General features: G+C 35.6%; 1 protein-coding gene across 2 annotated transcripts; it reads left to right on the top strand.

The window, feature by feature from the left end:
* Positions 1 to 1,378: 1,378 nt before the first annotated feature.
* Positions 1,379 to 3,833, top strand: LOC134259719 (uncharacterized). 2 transcript variants are annotated; one of them, XM_062742313.1, is made up of 5 exons: positions 1,379 to 1,480; positions 1,688 to 1,916; positions 2,038 to 2,142; positions 2,339 to 2,396; positions 3,688 to 3,833. In XM_062742313.1, exons 1-4 carry the CDS (start codon positions 1,394 to 1,396, stop codon positions 2,392 to 2,394), a joined length of 477 nt encoding a protein of 158 aa, XP_062598297.1. In that variant the 5' UTR covers positions 1,379 to 1,393; the 3' UTR covers positions 2,395 to 2,396; positions 3,688 to 3,833. The 2 variants fall into 2 exon arrangements, with proteins under 2 accessions (XP_062598297.1, XP_062598296.1); XM_062742312.1 differs by having other exon boundaries at positions 2,339 to 2,390; positions 3,673 to 3,832.
* The last annotated feature ends 19,181 nt before the right edge of the window (positions 3,834 to 23,014 follow it).

Here is a 23,014-nt window from a genome sequence, read left to right as displayed (position 1 = left end):
GGATCAAGTACCATCTATTGCCAACCGGTCGGACTCGCCCGATGCTCCTTGTCATAATGGGGAAAACGGAGAAGAATCCATCTTATACATGATCATATCTTTTTTGTAGTTCTTTTTGCATGTAAAAAGCTGTTTTTCCTGCGATGTTTTCCTCTTCGATCGATCATGTGTTGTAATCTATATAATAATTCTGGCTAAAGCATTACACTACGTACTTAAAGAATAAGGCTCTGTCTAGTATTTTGGTTTCATGTGATCAATCGAGTAGCTTGATTGATTATTTGCATAAACGATGAATAAAATTATCATGATTGCCAACCGATTGATCATTGTCATGAAACCAGGAATCTGACATACCCGGTGCACCAAAAGGAAAATTCTTGACCTTATCCGACGTTAAAAACTTAAAACAAGTACTTTTTCTCAACAAAGTCACCGTTTAATTAACTCAGTATATTTCTCATGCCCTTTTAACCAGTCATAAAAATGTGCACAAAATGTTCAGTTTTCATACGTGAAAACATATTTAATCTGACTCATATCCTGCAATCATCGAACCTCTGTTCGCGTAAAAACGATTTTATTTTAGGAAATACGGCACGTAACTTTAAGAAATTCATTGTGTACAGCACTGCAATCTAGGAATGATGGTTTTCCTCCACGAATGTCATCCTGTAAACTGTTCCTTCTGTCCGAAAATATTATATAGCTCTTAAATACTAATGAACAGCTTCTTTAACTGTGTTTTCCCGAATGTTTACAGAATGTATTGGTCTCTGTAGGTGTTTTTTTTTCTGATGTATACTCATAATTTTATCACTGCCCACTGCTCCACCTATGCCGAAAACGTCCCTTTTTGACGAATTCCAATCCTGTCTTAATGTTCTAACTTTGATTGCTCGGCCATTTTGAAACTTTGAAAGTTCAGATTTTGCAAGTTTGATGTGCTAACTTCTGTCAACCTCATAATGTTAAAGTCAGGAAGATTTCCGCAGAATTTTATAAGATACTAAATTAAATGTAATCTATAAAAATAATAAGTAATTTTTAATTAAAATTTTGCGGTGCTCTAGGTCTCCATTCTTAGTCTAATTAAGAAGCCACAATTGTAATTAAACATTTGAATTTGAATAAAATTTTACATTTTTCAATTCACATTAAGTAAAGTATTAGAAATATGATAATAGAAAATATCAATGACTCAATTTTTATTTAATTTTTAGCTTGTCCACGAACTTTACGGACAACCCTCGTATGTTAATAATAAATATCAATGACACCATCTTTCTTTAAATTTGAGCTTGTCCACGAACTTTACGGGCAGCCCTCGTACATGTAATCTTTATCAAGAATAATTGAAGATATTTTTTCATATTTAAGGTATTGACGTAAAATGGCCTGTAGGAAACGAAATCAATCTTCACCAAGCCTGAGAACTTCCAAGTGCTTCATAACAGTATTCCTGGCGTTTTCTTTGATGGTAGGAATTAAAAAAAGAAATATTCTATAATTTGGGAGAGCATTGTTTTTATTTTTCTTTCTAATGCAAGTTTTTCGGTGAAACTCTGCATAATTATATGTTTGACAAGCACTAAAAGAATTAAATGTTAGAGATAGTTTACAAATATCATTTCTTCTTTCGAATAGTTTGAGAGAAATCTATGTCTAACCCTTTATATTGTTTTAGATTTTTTGTTCTTGTTACGATGAGGAGTTTTGCAGTGAATCACGCGCTACAATGGAAGAAGTGCAGACATGCCCTTATAGCAAATCGATGTGGGATACAGAAGCAGTGAAGAAAAACTGTTCATCCTTTTCACATAAATGTTCCAGTGCACTTTTCTACCACTGTCTAATAAATCCTTGGCAAAACAAAACCATTAAAGTTTGTGCACCGCGTACAAGGATAGGCTTTGGTATGTACATGTTCTATTATTTTTTCCTCTCTGGCTTTGCATTATTAATTCCTGAAAACGCATTGTGTATTATTATCAAAAAAAAGAAAAGACGCCGATGATTGTCTTTAATGTTTTGAAGGAGTATGCGCTGAGTATAATGCAGTAGGAGGAAGGATACAGGATTCATACCCAAACAAGTGTTCTGCTTGTAAAAACAACTACTGGTCAACCGATGCATATAAATGTAATGTATATTAAGAGTGTATCCTAGTATTAATTTAAATCTATTGCCCTTTTCTATTTAACTCGATATGGATAAATGAAATGATACACACATATCGTCGAATTAAGAACACGAACACTGTAATCTTTAATGTGTAGTTCTTTTAAAACCAGTTATAGATCTTGTTTTGTAATATACATGAACTTGTGTATTTTAGATACTGAATGTTATGAAGCTGTATACCGTCGTCGTACCAAGAATGTTAGCAGGTAAATGTTATCATGGTTTCATTTGTGTGTTTTAATTGCCTTTAACAACAAAAAGTCACCTTTTTTAACATCTAAAATGATTTCAATTGTATTATCATTTCAAATTTAATAAATAATTTACTTATCTAAAACTTTCTAAAACTCAAACTTTAAATATATTTATACATTATCAACCAACCTGCAATAAAACACATATTCGGGTATACGTTAAGGAAGCATATATGTCATTTTTCGGGAAATTTAGACTTTTTAAAGAAAATTAAGTTTGATAATTTATCGAAATCGCTGATAAACGTAAACTATTGTTGATTATTTATTAAGATAAAAGAGTGTCTATCACAACGACGTGCTCCGCCACCACGGCATCACGTGACTTCTATAAAAAGAGAAATTTTCCTTGATAAAAGAGGTAATAGAACAACAGTATCGCAAGTTTATTAATTTCTTTGAGTATATAATATGGTTGAAAAACACCTATTTTGCCTTAAAAAATGCTGCTAGAATCCCACCGTCTCTTCATTAAAATAATTATTCCTCACATTCGCACAAAACCTTACCCGATGTTTTGAATTTTTTACATATAAACCGAGATTTTCGTAAAACCATGCTCAACTCGGGATTCTAGCAGCACTTTCAAAGTATTTTAGGAGGCAAACTTTCCATCTGTACAAATCTTATATTTTGAAATATACAGCTTATTGTTGTTCTGTTGCATTATTTTTTGTCACAAATGACAGAGGAAAGGCCGACCGGGATACGTATGTAGTTGACTGTCTACGAAAGAGAATATAATCGATGAAAATAAATTAGAATACCTGTTTAATTAGCTGAATTACATATGAATTTCACAAAATATTCACGATATTTGCTTTTAAACCCCCTTTTACATATCTGTGTACATGCCGTCTTAGCCAAATTCTCGTGACACGACATGATCAATCCCAATGTTACTTGATGTACACATATGACGTCATCGGTGGTAGATTTAATCAATTTGACAGAATACCGCATAACAAAATAAGAACATTTCATTTTTGTTTATTTTTACACGTTTCTATTCATTTTCTGGAGTTAAATTACATCTCTAAATACCAATATTATGAAAGCTTGTGTTCTAGAATTTTCTCGTCTACTATGACGCCATAATGTAGCACTGATTTAGTCAAGGTATAGAATAATTTGTATGCTTCCTTATTCCCCCTGCGTATCTTCATTGTTTGTCCCTGAATCATAACATGATTTTATTTATACTTCTAATTTGATTCTTTTTATATATATGCAGATACGAAACACTAAGTTTCAATGACTTGGTAAACGGGGCAGATTCGACTACAGCCTGTCTAAGACTTTGTGTTATTTTTATCTTCATGTATGTGTAACGCTTCGGTATTTTATAAAACAGTGCATGTAATTATCATCATGAAATAAAAAAAAAAACAGTTCTTCTATATGTTGAAATGAAACCTACGTACATATCTTGCATTGTTTCATCCATGACATATAAATTATATTAAAACGTAAGGTTACACTTTACTTTTCGGGACAATTGTTAAATTTTTTTCTTGCCAAAATTATAAGTTGTTTTACATATCTATTCATGTGGTTGTCCTTCTAAAACGTGTGTGTGTTCAAAACTATCTAAGGATATGAAACCTGTAGCTTTTTTAGTTTGTTTAACTACAGGCCTTTATTTTTTAAATTTAAATAGATTTCATAACATACAGTTTTCATTTCAGGCCCTTGACATTAATGCACAAAACGAATATCCTTACAGCATATACCATGTACGCCCTCAAACGCATAGCTACTAATTTTAAAAAAAGAGGAAAAAGCTATACTTCATTTCTATTATCTTTAAAGTGCGAATTCTTTTAATATTGAGTATAAAGATATGAAAACTACCTGAGAAATGTTGATAAAATTTGAATTTGTTAAAATTCTATAAAAACTCAAAATCATCTCTAATAATTATTGCCAAAAAAAGGGTAAACTTCCATCTTTTACAGAAGACAAAAGAACAATTCCAGTAATATAGACCAGAAAACAAATAATATTTACATGTACTTCTCTGGATTTCATAACCAGGTAGTCTTGGGCAGTTAACGTGTCCGATGTATTTAGTCATGCTTTTAAGATTGCCATTAGACTTCATATTGTTTCAAACGAAGACTAGAATAAAGTTTTGTTTGGTTGTTTGTTTTTTGTTTTGTATATAAAGAAAGAGATAATCACAAGCAACAGCTGTATGGTGTCAACAAATAAGCATTTAACTTGGGTATATAAATTTGAATGATAATGATACAGTCCATGCAGTTACAAATTATTTAAAAGGTTTCAGACTCGATATATATAAACAAGCAAATTAAGAGAATTTGTGAACCCTGCTGAAAGGAAAAAAGATGAGAATTTTCAGATTGAGGGGTCGACCCCCTCCCTTCCCCGGATTTGCAGAATTGTTAAATAATGTACTGAAGCAAGAAAAAAAAATGCCAATATAAATATAAAGATTTGACTGATTATTTTTTATATACGCACCAGTAAATATATATATCAAGATTCTTTTAATTAATTTAAAATTTTTATAACAAAATTCCATACGAAAATATACAGTTATTGTTATCAGGATCAAGTAAATTGGGACAAACTATACTCAAGATTTTTTTAATTCTCTTTGTTATGAAGAAGAAAATGTAATGTCATATTTTTTGTGTGTGCATTTTTATGCTTCCATATAAATATGTTTTTATGCTTTTATATAAATATATATATTTCTAGAATTAAATGCAACAATTGATTATCTTATATGTGTTACTAAGCCTGAAAAAAAGACCGAATTTAAATATTTAATCAGTTTAAAATTAAAGCCACAGGTAAATAAGTTCCGACAATGAGTTACCGTTCATACATGTAACAGCACACCACTAGCGGCAGCTTGACAGTTGACTTTATCTCTTCTTGTATGCATCCGTACGAATTAATTCTTAAGTTAAACGAGATTTACCTAGAATGTGAAGTTTGACTGGAATTTCTTCAACCAATTGGGGTTGCAGAGGGATCAAATAAGATGATAAGCTTACCAACAAAAAACGCCAAAACAATATTTACATTTGCGTTAAAAATATCAATTTTTCTTTCCTGACAAAATAAGATCCATTTTTGGTGATATGTCAAATATTGTTTCTGTGTGGATTCCCTCCATGAGGAGAGGAGTATGTCGATAGGGTCCTCCGATAATTAGCCTCGGTTCTGGAGCGGTTTCCGGACACACGAAAAACACCCAGTCTCATTTTGGGTACTGGATGTACTTTTTCTGGATTGTTCAGTAGCTTCAGCAGTTGCTGGTTGTTCGGTAATAAATAGCTGCTCGCTTCTATCAGCTGTAGTAACTTGGTAAACCAGTATGGAACGCCGTCACTGCCTTATAGCAGAACACTACAATCGCATTGTGTCAACTTTCCATTACATTATGTCAAACTTTATGACATTTACTTACAGTATTATTGCGTTATGTCAATTTTCTATTACATAATGTTAAGTCTTTATGACATTTACACACACTACTTTTGCGTTATGTCAACTTTCCATTACATTATGTTAAGTCTTTATGACATTTATACACACAACTATTGCGTTATGTCAACTTTCCATTACATTATGTCAACTTTTTACGGCATTAACTCGCACTTCAATTACATTGCGCCAATCTTCCATTGCATTATATCAGCTCTTTATGACATAAAGTCAAAACAATTTTTCGTGGTGTAAAGATGTTTTTTTTATATAATTTCAACTCATTATTACATTATGTGCACTCTCTACTATTTGGTCTAAGTAGTTCAGTACATGATGTAAATTTATCTTTAATTCAATATCAAGTCGCTGTAACACGATGTCAGAATTTCATTACATGATGTGAAAAAAATTGTCACATGTGGCCAATTCTTTACTATATTGTGTCATCAATATGGTACATGACGACGGGAATCTATTACATGATGTCAATTTTCCCTTACTTTCTGACAAATCATTATAATGTTATGTCATTGTATCTTCACATTGTGTCTAAAATGTTAAGCCTCTTGTCAGTATATCTTAGAATATTTCAACTCTTTATTGTGTGACGTAAGGTTTAGGTTATGCCTAAAAGTTCCTTTTGCGTTTTCAATATTACATGCACATATGTTACATGTACACATGCAAATAATTTTAAATTTAACATATCAAATATTCAATTATACACAAGACTTAATTAATCCTTAATTAAATATCAAGCTAAATTTATAAATAGGATCATGTTCCAATGGAATCTTTATTGACGATTGCTTTATTTTAACGTCGAAATTCAATGGCCGTTAAATCTCATAATTATCAAAATATCAAATAGTATGTGTCATGCAGCAATATTTTCCTTTTTATTTTAAATTATTTTGAAAAGTCCGAAACTTCTGATCTAACTACAAAACACCGCCCTAAGCTTTTTATCAGTCTTTAACCCTCCTTTTTTTTTAAAAAAGTGTAAACACATTTAAAAAAAAAAACATATATCATAAGTGCATTGGTGGATCGGTGGGGAGTGGGGGATCCCGCCTTCCCATCTGTAGTGACCAAAATATGCATGGAAGTAATCAATTGGTTTAACTTTGTAGGACATTGTATTAGTTTTACATAAAGTAAAGCTGAAATAAGTTGAAACGTTTTATAAAAAAAATTCTAAAGCCGGCGAGCTTCCGGGCTTTTACCCCCTGGTCCCCAACTTAGACACCATATCGTCCCCCTGAAGCTACTCTTTTCAAGAACCCAAGATCGCCACTGATATGAGCTAATGTTTACTATGGCATGGTCAATTAATTTAAATGAGGGACTGGTAGATTTTTGTAACAGAAATTCTGGTCCTGGAATGGTTGAAAAATTACTAATTCCAGTGACGTTGCATCGTTTTTGAAAGTTGGGGGAGGTTTGTCAGCCAGAAAAAATAACGTACGTTAAGAACGTAATAACGTTAAGAACAAAATCCAAAGGACCAAACTCGAAAATCATATTTCGGGTGAAAGGGGGGGGGGTCCAATTCGATCAGTCCTAAAAAAAAATTCCAAATATACTACATTACCCTTATACTTCAGCAAAAAGTGGGGCTGAATTTCAATGAATATTTTCTATGATAAAGTTATGTCGGAAAAAAGAGAAAGTCAGACCCAACCCCCATATAATATGTCTGTAATTCGTCCTAAGTAATCAGGACCCCCCCCCCTTTCCCAGTCGTGAAAATACGGTTATCAACTTTGACATAATGTGAATGTATTTTACAGCACGTAATGAACATTTTTAATCAACATGATAAAGAATTAGCACAATGTAAAGATAGTTTTAAATCACATAAGAAAGAGTTAACATATTCTTACTAAATATCCACATAAAGGAATGGAGTTTTGACATAATGTAATAAAGTGTTGATATAATATGGAACGCTTGGAATGTCTCCATAATATATGTTCACATTATGTTATAAACCTTTTTACATCACGTTATAAAGCACTGACATAAAGGTAAGATGTATTCACCTCACATTGTGATGACCTCGGCGTAAAATAAAGATACATTAACATCACGTAATAATGCTTTGTCATAATAGAAATATACACTCACAAAAGGGAATGGACTTTGACTTAATGTAATGATAAATTTAATCATAGAACACATGTAAAACGAAATTAACTTGACGTAATGCAATTTTGACCTCACATATTAAAGAAATGAAATGATATAAAGAAACATTCATTTCACGTAATAAAGTTTTAACACAATGTATACATATTTTCACTTCACATAGTGAATTTTGTTCTTCAAGTTATAAAGTGCCGACATAATGGAAAAATGTGTTTAATTCATGTAATGCAACAATGACATGATGTAAAGATATTTTTACATCACCTCATAAAAAAATGACATAACGTAAAGATATGTTCACATCAAGTATTGATAGATTGACATAATGAATGCATAGTTTTATGCTATAAGGCAGTGATGGCATTCCATAAACCAGGGTTGCGACGGCCATATCGGGGCTCCAATGACTGCTTCCACATTATCAATCATTAATTTCTGAAGTACTCTGCAAAAAATACAGAAAGGATAGAAAATATAACATTTTTAATTCATTCCATGAAAATGTAAAATCGTCTATCGCTATTGCGTGTTTTTCAGGGGCATATGAAACATATGTATAAATTTGTCTATTGTATTGGGATGCAAATTAATCTATGTCACATTTCCCGTATAGTCTTGTAATCTCATCAAAAGTCTCTGGATTAAGCATCCATTCCATATCAGGATTAGAGTTTCGTGAAAGGTAATTTTATGGACTGAATGCGCTTCCCGCTGTTTTCATTGATAGCGCCCTAGCAATTCCCAGAGCTGTTAGTTTTTATCGTAAAGAGGGGGTTATCACGCATTAGTTTTCGAGGATAATTATTCACATTATAGGGTAGTTGTAGGGTAATTAGAGCATCTGGCGAGAGTGAAATACTTGCTTGGTAGTTCCCAACGTTTTGTTTTAGAAGTTGTAGATACTATCTTTCTCTATTTCTAATGACTTGCAATACAGAGGCGCAAATAGGACGCCTTGCCCACTTGCCACGAGTTTTCCTATCAGTTGCACTATATTTGCCACGAGTATTAATATCAGTTGCTCTAATTGCCTAATTGTCAGACTTTGCAAGACAATGATTTTCTTATAAGTGTCTTGTATAGATTTTGCCTTATCGTCCTTAAAGAAACTGTCATTGTTTTTGAACTGAGGATAAATCACAAAAACTCGATTTTTCTGTGTAGGATAAAGACTGACTTGTCTATATTCACTGTTAAACCGATGATGTCAAACAGTGTGGCAGTGGTTTAAACATTTTTTACACATTCAGTCCTAAAATTACTGATAAGTTAAGTGTCATCTATGTCGCCCGCGTGTCGCAGTGGTTAGAGCATCTGCATTAGAGTCGCGAATTAAAGAGTCAATCTTACGTCGCGGGTTCGAATCCCACTGCGGGACATGGAGGCCGGTCCTTCGGATGAGACCGTATAAACCGAGGCCCCGTGTCGCAGTAGGTGCTGGCACGAAAAAGATCCCTCCCTGCTCAATGGCCCTGAGTGCCGAGCATAGGACAAAATTTGCAGCTCTCCACCGGCAAATTGTGGCGTCTCCATATGAGTGAAAAATTCTCGAGAGGGACGTTAAACAATATACAATCAATCAATCTATCTATGAATGCAACATGTTTCCACAGAGTTGAAAATGCAGGTTTCATTAATTTGGTAAATCATTTTAGGTTAATCTGGGCGCTGACGCTAATCCCTTTGCCAAACTTGTATACAGTGGACCTTCAGATATCCGGACGCCAGATATCCGGATGCTTCAGTACGCAGGGGTGATAAGGAAGCATACAAAATATTCTACCTTGAATGAATCATTGCTACATTATGACGTCATAGTAAGCGTGATGACGTCATTTTTAAAACACAAGTTTTCGTAATATTGGTATTTAGAGATGTTATTTAATTCTAGAAAATGAATAGGAACAAGTAAACATTAAAAAAATAAAATGTTTTTATTTTGTTATGCTGTATCTGTCATTTTGTATAAAATCTACCACCGATGACGCCATATGTGTACATCAAATAACTTAGGAATTGATCATATCGTGTAAAGAGAATTTGGCTACGACGGCTTCTACAAAGATACGTGAAATGGTTTTTAAAAGCAAATACCATTAATATTATGTAAAATTCATATGGATTTCAGTACATAAAACAGATATGCTAATTTATTTTCATCGATGATATTCTCTTTCAAAGACAGTCGACTATATACGTATCCCGGTCGGACTTTCCTCTGTCATTTGTGACAAAAATAATGCAGCAGAACAACAATAAGCTGGATATTTCAAAACATAAGATTTGTACAGATAGAAAGTTTGCCGTCTGACAAACTTGGAAAGTGCTACTAGAATCCCGAGTTAAGCATAATTTTACGAAAAATCTCGGTTGATATGTATAAAATTCCAAACACAGGGTGAAGTTTTGTGCGAATATGTGGAATAATTATTTTACTGACAGGACAGTGGGATTCTAGCAGCACTTTTTAGGGAAAATAGATGTTTTTCAACTATATTATTAATTCAAAGAAATTAGTAAACTCCGGGGTATTGTTGTACTGTTAGCCTTTTTATTAAGGAAATTTCGCTATAAATAGAAGTCACGTGATCCTACGGCAGTGGTGCACGTCTTTGTTTTAGACACTCTTTTATCTGTATTCAATGGTTAATAAGAGTTTATGTTTATCAGGGGTTTTGGTAATTTATCAAACTAAATTTTCTTTAAAAAGTCTAAATTTTCCAAAAAATGATTTATATGCTTCCTTAACATACCCGCGTATTCGGACGATTTTTTATCGGAACAGAATTTTGAAATGTTATTTTGTCTTGTTTAACTGGTGATTCAGGTATCCGGACGCTTCACATATCCGGACAAATTGACTGGGAACCAACACGTCCGGATAAATGAGGGTCCACTGTATTGATATTGTTGTCCTTTCCACAAAATTCGTCAATTGTTTCTGTCATTAGCATTGATCTTACAGAAATAATACGCATCTTGTAGATCTATTGAGGCCATGGAACAATCTTTGGTCATTAAATTTATTGCGGACATTTTGAAATGATGGTATTCTACACAATTAATCAGATGTTTAAGATTGAGAATTACTCGATATTTCCCATTTTTCTTTGGTCTGATAAAAATATTTGATAAGAATTCATTTTCCTCCGAATCTATCACTTCTTCGATAATTTTCTTATGCAATAATTGTGTGATTTCTTGATCTACCAAAATCATTTCTTCATTGTTAAATTGAATTGGTTTTGGTGAACACATTTGATAGGGAAATTCATCAAATTCTATGGAATACTCTCGAACAGTTGATGGTACTGTAGCATCAGAAGTTATTTCTGTCCAAGCTCAATACACTGGGATATTTTCCCTGCTTGGAAATCATCATTTGTGTTCATGAAATTCATATCAAGTTTACTCACTTCTCTTGTAGTTTTTGTTTCTGCTGTTTGTATTGAGTGCTCGGGGCTTTTTTCCGAAAATGAGAAGTGGATCTGTGCCTAAAAAATGGGATGTTTTCCCGATCCTCCGTCCTGAGTGTAATTTGACATGTATCCATGGCCAAATGGTTTCCTGTTATAAGGTTTTTTATCCTTAAGAAACGTTCCGGATATCTTCGACTCAACTTTATTGCCTTTAATAATATCTTCAACAACTTTCCCAAGGTCGTCTCCGAATAGGTTGTCAGTCACCAGATGGCCATTGGAGCACAAAGCCTTAAACTCCTCGTTTTTTCCGGCTGAACAATCAGCTCTCTGCGCCTATATGAAAGGTCACGTATACAAAAGTCATTAATTTGAGGCTGTCCATTGCTAGTCTCGTAAGCTCGCAAATCGGAGCTGTTTCACCCCCTTCTTTTTTTGACTTAAGAAGTATATCCAGCTGTTGGAGTTGTGGCACAATAGCTTTGCACACCAGTGCCTGAGTTTTTGAAGTCGGACATCCTGTGTTTTGACTTTCCTGTTAAGATGTGCCCAGATTTCGCTGTTCACTTTAGGTGTGATCATGTTTGCGACATTTTTAGGTCTGCAATACTTTTCACCGATCTCCTTAATTTTGTCATTGTTTAATTTTGTCCGCATGCCTTCATTCGCGACTTTCGCCAATTTCTCATAAATTGATTCGCTGCATTTGTCATCAGAACCAAATCATTCTGCCAGCTCTTCTAACAGATCGTCTGGTTCACTTCTGTTTTCTTCCGTCACTTCAGATGGAAGTTCCTCAAATTTGTCTTGGTATTGTCCGCCTCCGACTCGGAATTACTACAATCAGGAGTAGGGGATTATCCAGCGCCTTGCGCTTCTCCCCCTTATTTGTTTGTTCGCCATTCATGCGTTTTTGCATCTTTTGTACAGTTTGTGTAAGACACAGCTGCTTTGTTTTTCGATTTTCTGACAATTTTTTTTGCATTGTGATTCCACAGCTGTCTAAGGTGCGTCACCTTTGAGACCTGTAGCGTTACGATCATTGCAGCCGACAGCCATAATGTTTCAGAGTCTGTGCTCATGTCTTTGCTCGCGCCGCCATTAGATAATCTCTGATATACGGTAGACGTCTTTAATTTCACGTGTCTAACTTTTCACGGTTTGTTAGAAAGTTACCTTTCACGGTGGTTTTAATTTCACGGAGAATCGTTTGTAAATATTCAGGTACTATGCCTGTTTCTAGGCAGAAATGACGTGAAATAATAATCACGATGGTTTAAAGTTCGCGGAAAATTCTTAAATCGTGAACATAGTGAAATTAGTAACACAGTAATGTTTTCCACTTCTACAGTATAATTTTTTTTGGGGGGGGGGGGGGATAGATTAACATAATTCTATGAAGTATTTGAATTGTTAAAGACATTGTAATATCGGTGTGTACTAGACAAAACAAACATCTAATTAACACACTCAAACGTAATGTCTATGTTAAACGTAAACATATTCATAGTACTATTTTTAGTATATAATGAGATCCGATTCACTGCAAATTTTAGCATGTGATGTTTAGGTGTACTGATATCCGACTACTGCATGCAGTCTCCATTTAAAGTGAACCTCAAAACATGTTGATTTTTTCTACAGCCTTTAAAATGACATGCATTTTCTGCAATAATACATGATTACGGTAGTTTTCAAATGATGTTGAAAAGTTTCATGAAAATTTTTTAAATTGATAATGTATTTCCATTTATCATTATAATCATGTCAAGAACTTGTTCACTTGCATTAAAATGAAGTGAGGTGAAAGAAAGCAAGGCCAACTTCGCAGATTTATCTTGCGTACTTTAATAATGCATGGCATTTTGTTTCTGCGTAACATACTACATTAATTAAGGTCGGCCAGCAACTCTCGGCAGCATCTGGTATGCAATAAATGCTACGAAAGAAGGTTGAACAGAACTTTTAATGAAGATTGCATTTCAGCTGAATCTTCAACAGCACATATATTTCTATTTAATTTTATATCACAATAACATACGAACAAAGAAAGTTATATTTAAAAAGTTACTTTCATTTCATAAATAACTTCGGGTAAAAATGAATATATATCGCATATAGAAATGATTATTAAATAACACCGATATAACAATAAGCAGGTATTAAATCTCGAACATGGGTACAATCAGTGTGAAAATGTTCAACTAATCTTTAAAAATAAAAAAAAATATGCCGTATAAAAATCCGTGGAAAAATATGCGCAGTAATTTATAAATTGTATCTTATGGAAGGGATTTTTTTGGATTCTAGACTTTTAAGGAGAACCAAAATCTCTCTTTTCCTGTAAAAGAGTGAAGAAATACATGCATATTTATTTATCCTAATACGAATGCAAGGAAGATTTATTTCTCTCTGAGACCTTTTAATTCATTGAGGTATATCTATTAAATATCAAGTAAGACTTAAACACATATTTATCTGATTCTTAAAAAAATATGCATTATAAAGATGCAAATAAATCAGTACAAAATAGGAAGGACTGGACATTATAATGAATTATTGTTTTTCTGTAGATGTAGAAAAGATTACAATTCCTTTAAACTTTTTGTCGCGGAAGTATTCTGGAATTCGCAGTATCGGCCATAAAAGTCTAAATTTATGTTGAACTATTTTTGTCAATTAACATGTACCTGATTTAATCGACTTCAGGACTGGGGGCCATAAAACTTAGAGGAGCTCACTTTTGATCTCAATCTCACTTTTTCCGAAGGAATATATAGTGGAAAAGTGAGACTGAGATCAAAAGGGAGCTTGTCTAAGTTTTATGCCCCCAGGCCAGTTCTCTCTAACTCTCTTATTTTAGTAAATTCTTAGCATGAGTTGGATAATCTAATCTGTGCATTAACATTGTAGTATAGTTATGTATTTAATATTGCGTTGGTAGTGAATAAAATATTATTTGCTACCTGATGTCCAACGAAATACGCGTGGAAGGGTTATCTATATTATCCCAAAGGGAAATGTAACACCTGGGGTCTAAGGCGGCAAAGGATAGTTTTTTGCAATTAAAACGTTTGACAAACGGTTTAATTAATATTGAGCTGCTTTTAAAATGTCCCTTCAAAATTTTTTTTAATTCCCTCTACACGTTATAATAGTTTGATGTAGTCCCTTGAGGAATTTGAAGCTTTTAGGAATAAAACATGTACATCACTTACACAAACTTACACAATGAGCCCTAAAGATGGCACAAGGACGATCGCAAAATTTCATGTAAATCAAGCCTAATTTCAACATTTCGCGGCATCCGCAACTGCTTCCAGGCCCTGGGGAGTTTAAACTCTAAATTTCATAGTATCTAACTATAATTAGCCAATAAGGTTGTTGGGCTGTATTGTCCTGCTTTTATATTTGTTGATTCGTGGCCTATTGAGGGTGCTGGAATTTGGGTCATACTTAATGAAGTGTGTGACTGTCGCTTTACGGTATTTGTAAAGTGTGGGACCCTGTGTCTTGTCCTATTGTGGATCTGTCTATGCAATAGAGCACTGGTTTGGTTTTTGCCTCCAGTTTCATTGGCTTTGTATGTTTTCTTGGCATGTTCTGTAAATACGTTGACTATATTTAGTCTGTAAATACGTTGCGCATATATGTATATTTTAGCAGCGCACAGGAGTGTCTTAGTTCTATCCATAATATCTTATGTTTATCTGACCCAATCCCGGAGTGTTGTGGGGAGGCCGGTTTGGCTCTAATCCGTCCTTCTACACGTTACATAAATTGGTGGCAGCGTAGGGATTGTCCATAAGAACTATTTGAGATAAAAAGAAAATCATATTTGTTACATTTAATTGAACTGCAGCCATGGATGAATTAGAGAAAGAAATCACATTTATTGATAAGAATTTGAGTGAGCTACGAAATCGTGGTCTCGGAGTGAATAGTGGGTTTGATCATTCAACTCCTAAGGAAGTACTAAACCCTCAGTCGAGTTCATTTGTCTCGGGAATGGAGACGGTGCGACCATTAATGTTTTCAAGAAAAAGTTCATCTTTGTTGCATGAAACTCTCCAAGTAGAGAGGCATCACACTACCTCAGACAATTTTTTCGGGTGCAAGGCCTAAAGAAAATATCAGTATTCCTAGTAACAGATGTATAGACAAAGCTTTGGCCAACCAGACGATGATAACTATTTGTCGTCTGGTGTTACTATGAGAAAACCTTCAAGAGTAAGATTTTCATCACCAACACGTTTAAACGCCAGAAAAAATCTCCTAAGGCAGCCACTGTAGCCATGAGGCTTGCTACGTACGGTGGAACAATAGCATGGCAGGACTACCGCAGTAACTTTAAAGCGTGTGCTAAAATAAACTGATGGAACGAGGACAGTAAAGGTTGCTTGCTGTTTTCTTGCGTGGTAATGCCCCGGGGGTCTTGGGAAATCTTCTAGACGAAGAACTCCAGAATATGAAGAGTTGGTACGTGTTCTGGAAGAGAGGTTTGCTCCATCAAGTCAGACAGAGTTATATAGTGTACTGATGAGAGAGCGTCGGCAGAAGCCAGAGGAAACTTTGTCAGAACTTGGTCAGGCTATACGGAGACTTGCCAACCTCGCATACCCAACAGCGGACGCCCTGGGTAGAGAGAGGCATTTTCTAAAGATCAATTTATTGACGGGCTTGGTGATTCCGAGACGAGGATACGAATAAAGCAAGCTAGGCCAGCAAGTCTAAATGAGGCGTTAAGGTTAGCTGTAGAGTTAGAGGCATATAAGAGGGCCGAGCGTAAAAATCATCTCAGGAATGCGACGACTGAAGTTTGCAATAAAGTGTGTATGAACATAAAGAGGGCGACCTTATATCCCTGATTACGAAGCTCTCTGATAAATTCCAGAAGCTTTCCAAAGATTTCGAAGAAATGAAACAAAGGAGGTCTCCATCTTCCCTTGTTTGGAGTAAGGGTGGTTTAAAAGAAGGGGGTAAGGACAGGGTTAAATGCTTCTGTTGTCATAAACAGGGTGACATGCGTAAAAACTGCCCAAATCTTCAAGCCAAAAGCATGGAAGCTGATAATGAAGTTGCAAAAGGCAGCAGTGGCGATTTTAAAGCAATGGGGGACATTCTCCCATGCTTCTTTTGGGTCTAATACTACTGGTCTGGAGTCAGGGTTGTTTGTTAATGCTAAAATAAATGGGTTAGATTCAAAACTTCTCGTTGATACAGGAGCAAAATTGACCCTTGTTTCTGTTTATTTGATGGAACATATCGTAAGCCAGGACACCCCATAATTATTTCCAATGGAACGAGATGTTTTAGACGCAGTTGGAAATGACTTAAATATGATTGGGAAGGGAATGTTCAGTTTTCAAATAAGCAATTTTCAATGTTCTGTTAAAGCTGTTGTTGCCGAACTGAACGTTGATGATATTATAGGCCTTGATTTCTTAACAGAACATGACTGTAGTGTAGACCTGAGAAGCCAAGAGTTAGTCGTGGGACGACATAACAGGTTTACCATGGAAAAGAAAGGTCACTTTGGGTGCTTTGGGGTGGTACATGTAACGTTGAACACAGTGACCATTCCTGCAAACAAAGAGGTTTTAATACCCGGAAAGGTTTGCCTACCAGAGGGTGGTCAGCTGATGAACCGTTAGAGGAAAATATTGCAGAGTCGTCTTCTGTAGTTGGTAGATCCTTGGTTGTGGATGCGGAAGAAGTACCAGTTCTTGTTTTCAATGACACTGATGAAAATTTTCTCATTCATCAGGGCACAAGCTTAGGACAGATAAGCCCGGTATTTTCAGGGAGTAACAATTGTCAGGAGGCAGTTGTTCAGGAAGTCAATGAGCAAATGGAGAACCTTCTCGGACGATGCAGTGTGGACCTAACAAAGGATCAAGTCAAGACTGTTCGTAAAATGCTGAAAATCTATGGTAATCTCTTTGCGAAAGATTGATTGATTGATTGATTGTATATTGTTTTAAAGCCCCTCTCGAGAATTTTTCACTCATATGGAGAAGTCACCGTATGCCGGTGAAGGGCTTAAATTTTTTACCTTTACTCGGGACTCAGGGCAATTTATCAGTGAGGGATCTTTATCGTGCCAACGCCTGCCGCTGACACGGGGCCTCGGTTTTTTAAAGGTCTTATCCAAAGGACCAGCAACTTTCACTTTAAAGTACCGAGCGCATGGCGAAGGAACAGTTGCTACCAATTTTAACGACTAGATCAGTCGAGGACGAGATGCGAACTCACGACCTTCCGATCACGGAGCGAGTGCTCTACCGACTGAGCTACTGTGAACGGTTTTTGCGAAAGATAATTCGGACTTGTGCTCCACCAATGTAATCGAGCATGAAATTAATATGGGGAACTCCTCGCCGTCTCCCATATCATGCCACTGAAACGGTTGACAAGCATGTGTAGGATATGATGAGAGATGGAATAACTGAGCCATCATCTAGTCCTTGGGCTGCAGGGGTTCTACTTGTGAAGGAGAAGGATGGTTCGACACATTTTTGTGTTGATTATCGGAAGCTGAACAAGTTGACGATTCAAGATGCGTATCCTCTTCCTCGCATAGACGAGTCCCCCGATAGTCCGAAAGGTAACAAAATGGTTTTCGACCCTTGACTTATTTTCCTGTTTTTTGGCAAGTATCTGTCAAACCAGAGGATCGTCCGAAAACGGCCTTTGTTACTCGGAAAGGTCTATATCAATTTAAGAAAATGCCTTTTGGACTGAGTTGCGTTCCCGCGACATTTCAGAGGCTCAGGGAGAAGATGATGAAAAATATCATAACAACATGGTGTTAGGTCATTTAGGTATGGCAAAGACAGTTGCGAAGATCCGTCAGCTGTACTACTGGCCAGGTCTTCAGTCAGATGCCCGTGTGTACATTGCAGGCTGTGAAAAATGTAGTAAACGGAAAGGTTTTCAAAAGATAAAGCGATCGCCCATGCAAATGTCCAGGTTGGGGCACCAATGGAGCGTATAGTAACGGATATATTTTGGGAATTACCCGTAACAAATAAGGGGAATAGGTATATACTTGTAGTATCGGACTACTATTAAAAATGGACCGAGAGCTTTCCGATGAGAAATATGGAAGCCGAGGCAAAAGTCATCGTTGAACAAGTAATTACTCGGTTCGGTGTGCCTTACGTCATCCATTCTGATCAGGGGGACAATTTGAAAGCAAATTGTTTGTAGACGTCTGTCAGCTTCTTGGTATTAAGAAGACACGAACCACTCCATACCACCCCAAATCCAACGGAATGGTGGAGCGTTTTAATAAAACGCTAGCAACAATGTTCAGCGCATATGTAGATGAACACCAGAAAGACTGGGATATCCAGCTTCCGTACCTGATGATGGCCTACAGATCTGCAGAACACGAGACGACAGGATGCACTCCTTATGCCCTACTGCTTGGAAGGGAAGTGGCGACACCACTTGATGTGATGTTGAAATGCCAGCCACTGCCTTTACCGTCCCTCAGAAAGAATGGGCTTGGGAACTGAAACAGCGTATGGAAGAGGCTCATACTGCAGTTCCCCAACATACGGGTCAGAAAATGCGTCGAAAGAAGAGATTAAACGACGCAAAGATAAACTGGTAGACCTTTCATAAAGGGGATGAGGTATGTTTTCTTTCCTCGGAGAAAGGTGGGTCATTCCCCGAAATTCTCGAGCTTTTGGAGAGGCCCATTCACCATAGTTTTAAAGAAATCAGATCTATTGTACGAAGTCAATTGTGGGTATAGGGAACAGTCGCAGATAATACATGCCGATAGGTTACGACTGCTAAAACCTCAGATTTTGGCGGATGAGGTCGTTGTAGAAAATGAAGAGGATGAGGTTGAATCGTTCAACACCCAGGATTTGGTAGGTACCAATGTTGAGGGACAAGATTTAGTATCTGAAAAGAGCATAAGAAAAACACCCATTTGGCTTAAAGACTATGTTCAGTGAACATATGGGTTAGGGAAGAGCTGTTTTGTATATTAATGTAGATTAATGTAAAAAGAGCATGTTATGTGTGTATTGGCTAAAAAAAATAGATAAAAACAAATAAATATAAAACGCTCATTTAAGGACGCATAAAATTAAATAGGGTTATGTGGCGGAAGTGTACCGGAATTCGCAGTATAGGCCATAAATGTCTAAATTTATGTTGAACTGTTTTTGTTAATTAACCAGCACCTGATTTATTCGACTTAAGTTTTATAACTGTCTTATTTTAGTGAATTCTTAGCATCAGTTGGATAATCAAATCTGTGCATTAACACTGTATACTTGTGAATTTAATATTGCGTTAGTAGTGAATAAAATATTATTTGCTACCTGGTGTCCAACGAAATACGCGGGGATAGGTTATATACTTTATTCCAGGGGACATGTAATACCTCGGGTCTAAGTAGATGGGGGAGTGCCGAGCACGCGGTTTGAGCAGAACAAAGGAGACTATATAGATAGGCAGACGTAGTTAGATTTATTTGAAAGTACATCGGTACTTGATTTAGAAAGATTGGGGGAGTTTAAACTCTAAATGTTCTAGTATCTAACTATAATTAGCCAATAAGGTTGTTGGGCTGTATTGTCCTGCTTTGATATTTGTTTATTCGTGGCCTATTGAGGGTGCTGGAATCTGGGTCATACTTAATGAAGTGTATGACTGTCGCTTTACGGTATTTGTAAAGTGTGGGACCCTGTGTCTTGTCCTATTGTGGATCTGTCTGTGCAGTAGAGCACTGGTTTGGTTTTTGCCTGCAGTTTCGTTGGCTTTGTATGTTTTCTTGGCATGTTCTGTAAATACGGTGAATATATTTAGCCTGTAAATACGTTGCGCATATTTGAATATTTTGGCAGCGCACAGTAGTGTCCTAGTCCTATCCCTAAGGTCTAATCCTTATCAGACCCGATCCCGGAGTATTGTGGGGAGGTCGGTTTGGCTCTAATCCCCCGACTCGTTACATTTGTACATTTTACATATATCGGCGTCATTTAACTCTGAATGTGATATTCTGAAAATTTGAATTAGCTTTGAATTAAAGTTAAATTCCCAGGCAAAGATTTGGATCTCTAGTTGACCTTGTAGCACTAATACCAATGACTGAATAAACATTAAACAAGACATCTTTTATGCATGAATTTAAAGTATCGAATCTGATCTTGGCACAATTATGGCATGATAATTATTCAATTCCTTGCACATAAACATTCAGTAACTTTAAATTATATATACTGATCAAGTTTTAGAAGGACATACTAAAGAAAGATATGGCTTCTCTGATTATGGTAAGACATACTATGTAAAAAAATAAACATTTTACGTAAAAAAAATTGGGTAATTCATAATGTTCTAGTAGATATTTCTTTCTAAAATTTGGTAATACTTTTTAATTTTTGAAACCTTAAATTGTCTTTACAGATAGGGAAAACTCATTAAAAATACCCTTGATGTGAGATTAAATCCTCTTAATGTTTGAAGATATACCAACTTCCAATGAATTGAAATGAAAAAAAAAATATTTCCGTCGATTATGTAAGCTGCATGCATTTTCATGCGTATTTTTTCACGTAAAACTCAAGTCTGTGCTGTAACGTAGTTAAAAATAAAAAAAAGGCCTTGGATTAAAGACTTTTTATGAAAATGCACATGGCTGTATCATATATATCTTTGATTTTAAATTAACTGCAAGTCGAACTTTTATTTAGTTGTCCACGTGTGAAATATATGTAGCATTAAATTGTATCGAAATATATTGTCTTAGCATTTTTGGTCCCCTGCTTTAATTTCACAAAAGCGAGCAGAATACTAAATGAAACGTCGTCTCTAGAATAACCTTTTAATATTTCATTCATTGAATGGTCATTAATGAATTTTAAAGGATATTGCCATTGTTTTTACTTAATTTTAAAATAATAAGATACCAAAGTTATAAGTGAACTGTCTGGTGGAGACTGTCATGTTGAGACATAAAGTTATCGTGCTTGCTATATATTTCCCACAATCCTCTCTTTTATGACGTCTTCGGGACATATTGGCGCCGGGTGAAAATGTGCCAATTAAGTGCTTGCGATTTTGTTTTAAATCTGAATGTAATAAAGGAAATAGAATTTCACATTCTTATTCTTCTAGTGTTTCAGAATTCAGTAAAATACAAGAGGCCCACGGGCCTTATAGGTCACCTGAGTATTGTGCAACAACTTTCAAACAATTAAATTTGGTTCGTGTTTAAACCGAAGGCCATGAAATTCACAATTTACAATTTTGAAAGAGGCACCATTGCTTATCATAATTATTAACTTAGCATGCTTACTCTATTTACTTAATACCCAGAGGTAGATCAGAGTAACAAAGAGAAAATACACTTCCACTTTATAACCAGTTGTGCACCTCACCCCAAAGGAACCACTGACCCAGGGCCATATATTTCAAAATTTTGCAAATTTTATCATAAAATGGTTGATTAGTACCAAAGAGCAGATTTCAAACATTTATTTATTTTCAGGCTAAGTAACCACCCCCCCCCCTTTGACCCTGGGGGCATTAAAAACCACTTTGCTAGATGCACCTTTCTTCATCATAAATATATATATACTTGGATCATTGGCTTAAAATCCAGAAGCAAAGAAAAATATTTACAAAGAATAAATGTATTTTTACTATATAATCAATAGAGCCCCAACTTAACACCAGAACCCCTGACCCTGGGGCCATAAAATTCACAATTTTGGAAGAGGCACTCTTGCTCATCATAACTATGTGCTTAGTTAGTTAATCTAATACCCAGGAGCAGAGAAGAAGATTTTCAAAGAAATAATGCATTTTCACTATATAATCTATAGAGCCCCGCCCAAAAGCAAGAACCCCTGAACCTGTGGCCATAAAATTCACAATTTTGGAAGAGGCACTCTTGCTCATCATAACTATGTGCTTAGTTAGTTTATCTAATATCCAGGAGCAGAGAAGAAGATTTTCAAAGAAATAATGCATTTTCACTATATAATCTGTAGAGCCCCGCCCTACCACCAGAACCCCTGACCCTGGGGCCATAAAATTCACAATTTTGGAAGAGGCACTCTTGCTCATCATAACTTTGTGCTTATTTAGTGTATTTAATACCCAGGAGCAGAGAAGAAGATTTTCAAAGAAACAATGCATTTTCACTATATAATCTATAGAGCCCCGACCTAACACTAGAACCCCTGACCCTGGGGCGATGAAATTCACAAATATGGAAGAAGGCACTCTTGCTCATCATAACTATGTGCTTAATTTGTTTATAAAATACTCAGGAGCAGAGAAGAAGATTTTCAAAGAAATAATGCATTTTCACTATATTATCTATAGAGCCCCGCCCTAACACCAGAACCCCTGACCCTGGGGCCATAAAATTCACAAATCTGGAAAAGACACTCTTGCTCATCATAACTATGTGCTTAATTTGTTTATTAAATACCCAGGAGCAGAGAAGAAGATTTTCAAAGAAATAATGCATTTTCACTGACCCTGGGGCCATGAATTTCACAATTT

The sequence above is a fragment of the Saccostrea cucullata genome, unplaced genomic scaffold (genome assembly GCF_032062105.1).
Source record: "Saccostrea cucullata isolate Sc308-1 unplaced genomic scaffold, CSIRO_AGI_Scuc_v1 ctg1230, whole genome shotgun sequence".
In the NCBI taxonomy this organism is placed as follows: Eukaryota; Metazoa; Mollusca; class Bivalvia; order Ostreida; family Ostreidae; genus Saccostrea; species Saccostrea cuccullata.
The sequence above is the reverse complement of the archived record's forward strand: the minus strand, read 5'-3'. Positions and strand labels throughout refer to the sequence as shown.

Coding starts and splice junctions, on each gene's coding strand:
- LOC134259719 (XM_062742312.1), top strand. CDS start 1,394: ATGGCCTGTAGGAAACGAAATCAATCTTCACCAAGCCTGAGAACTTCC. Junction 2,143..2,338: donor GTCAACCGATGCATATAAAT/GTAATGTATATT, acceptor TGTGTATTTTAG/ATACTGAATGTTATGAAGCT. Junction 2,391..3,672: donor CGTACCAAGAATGTTAGCAG/GTAAATGTTATC, acceptor ATATATATGCAG/ATACGAAACACTAAGTTTCA.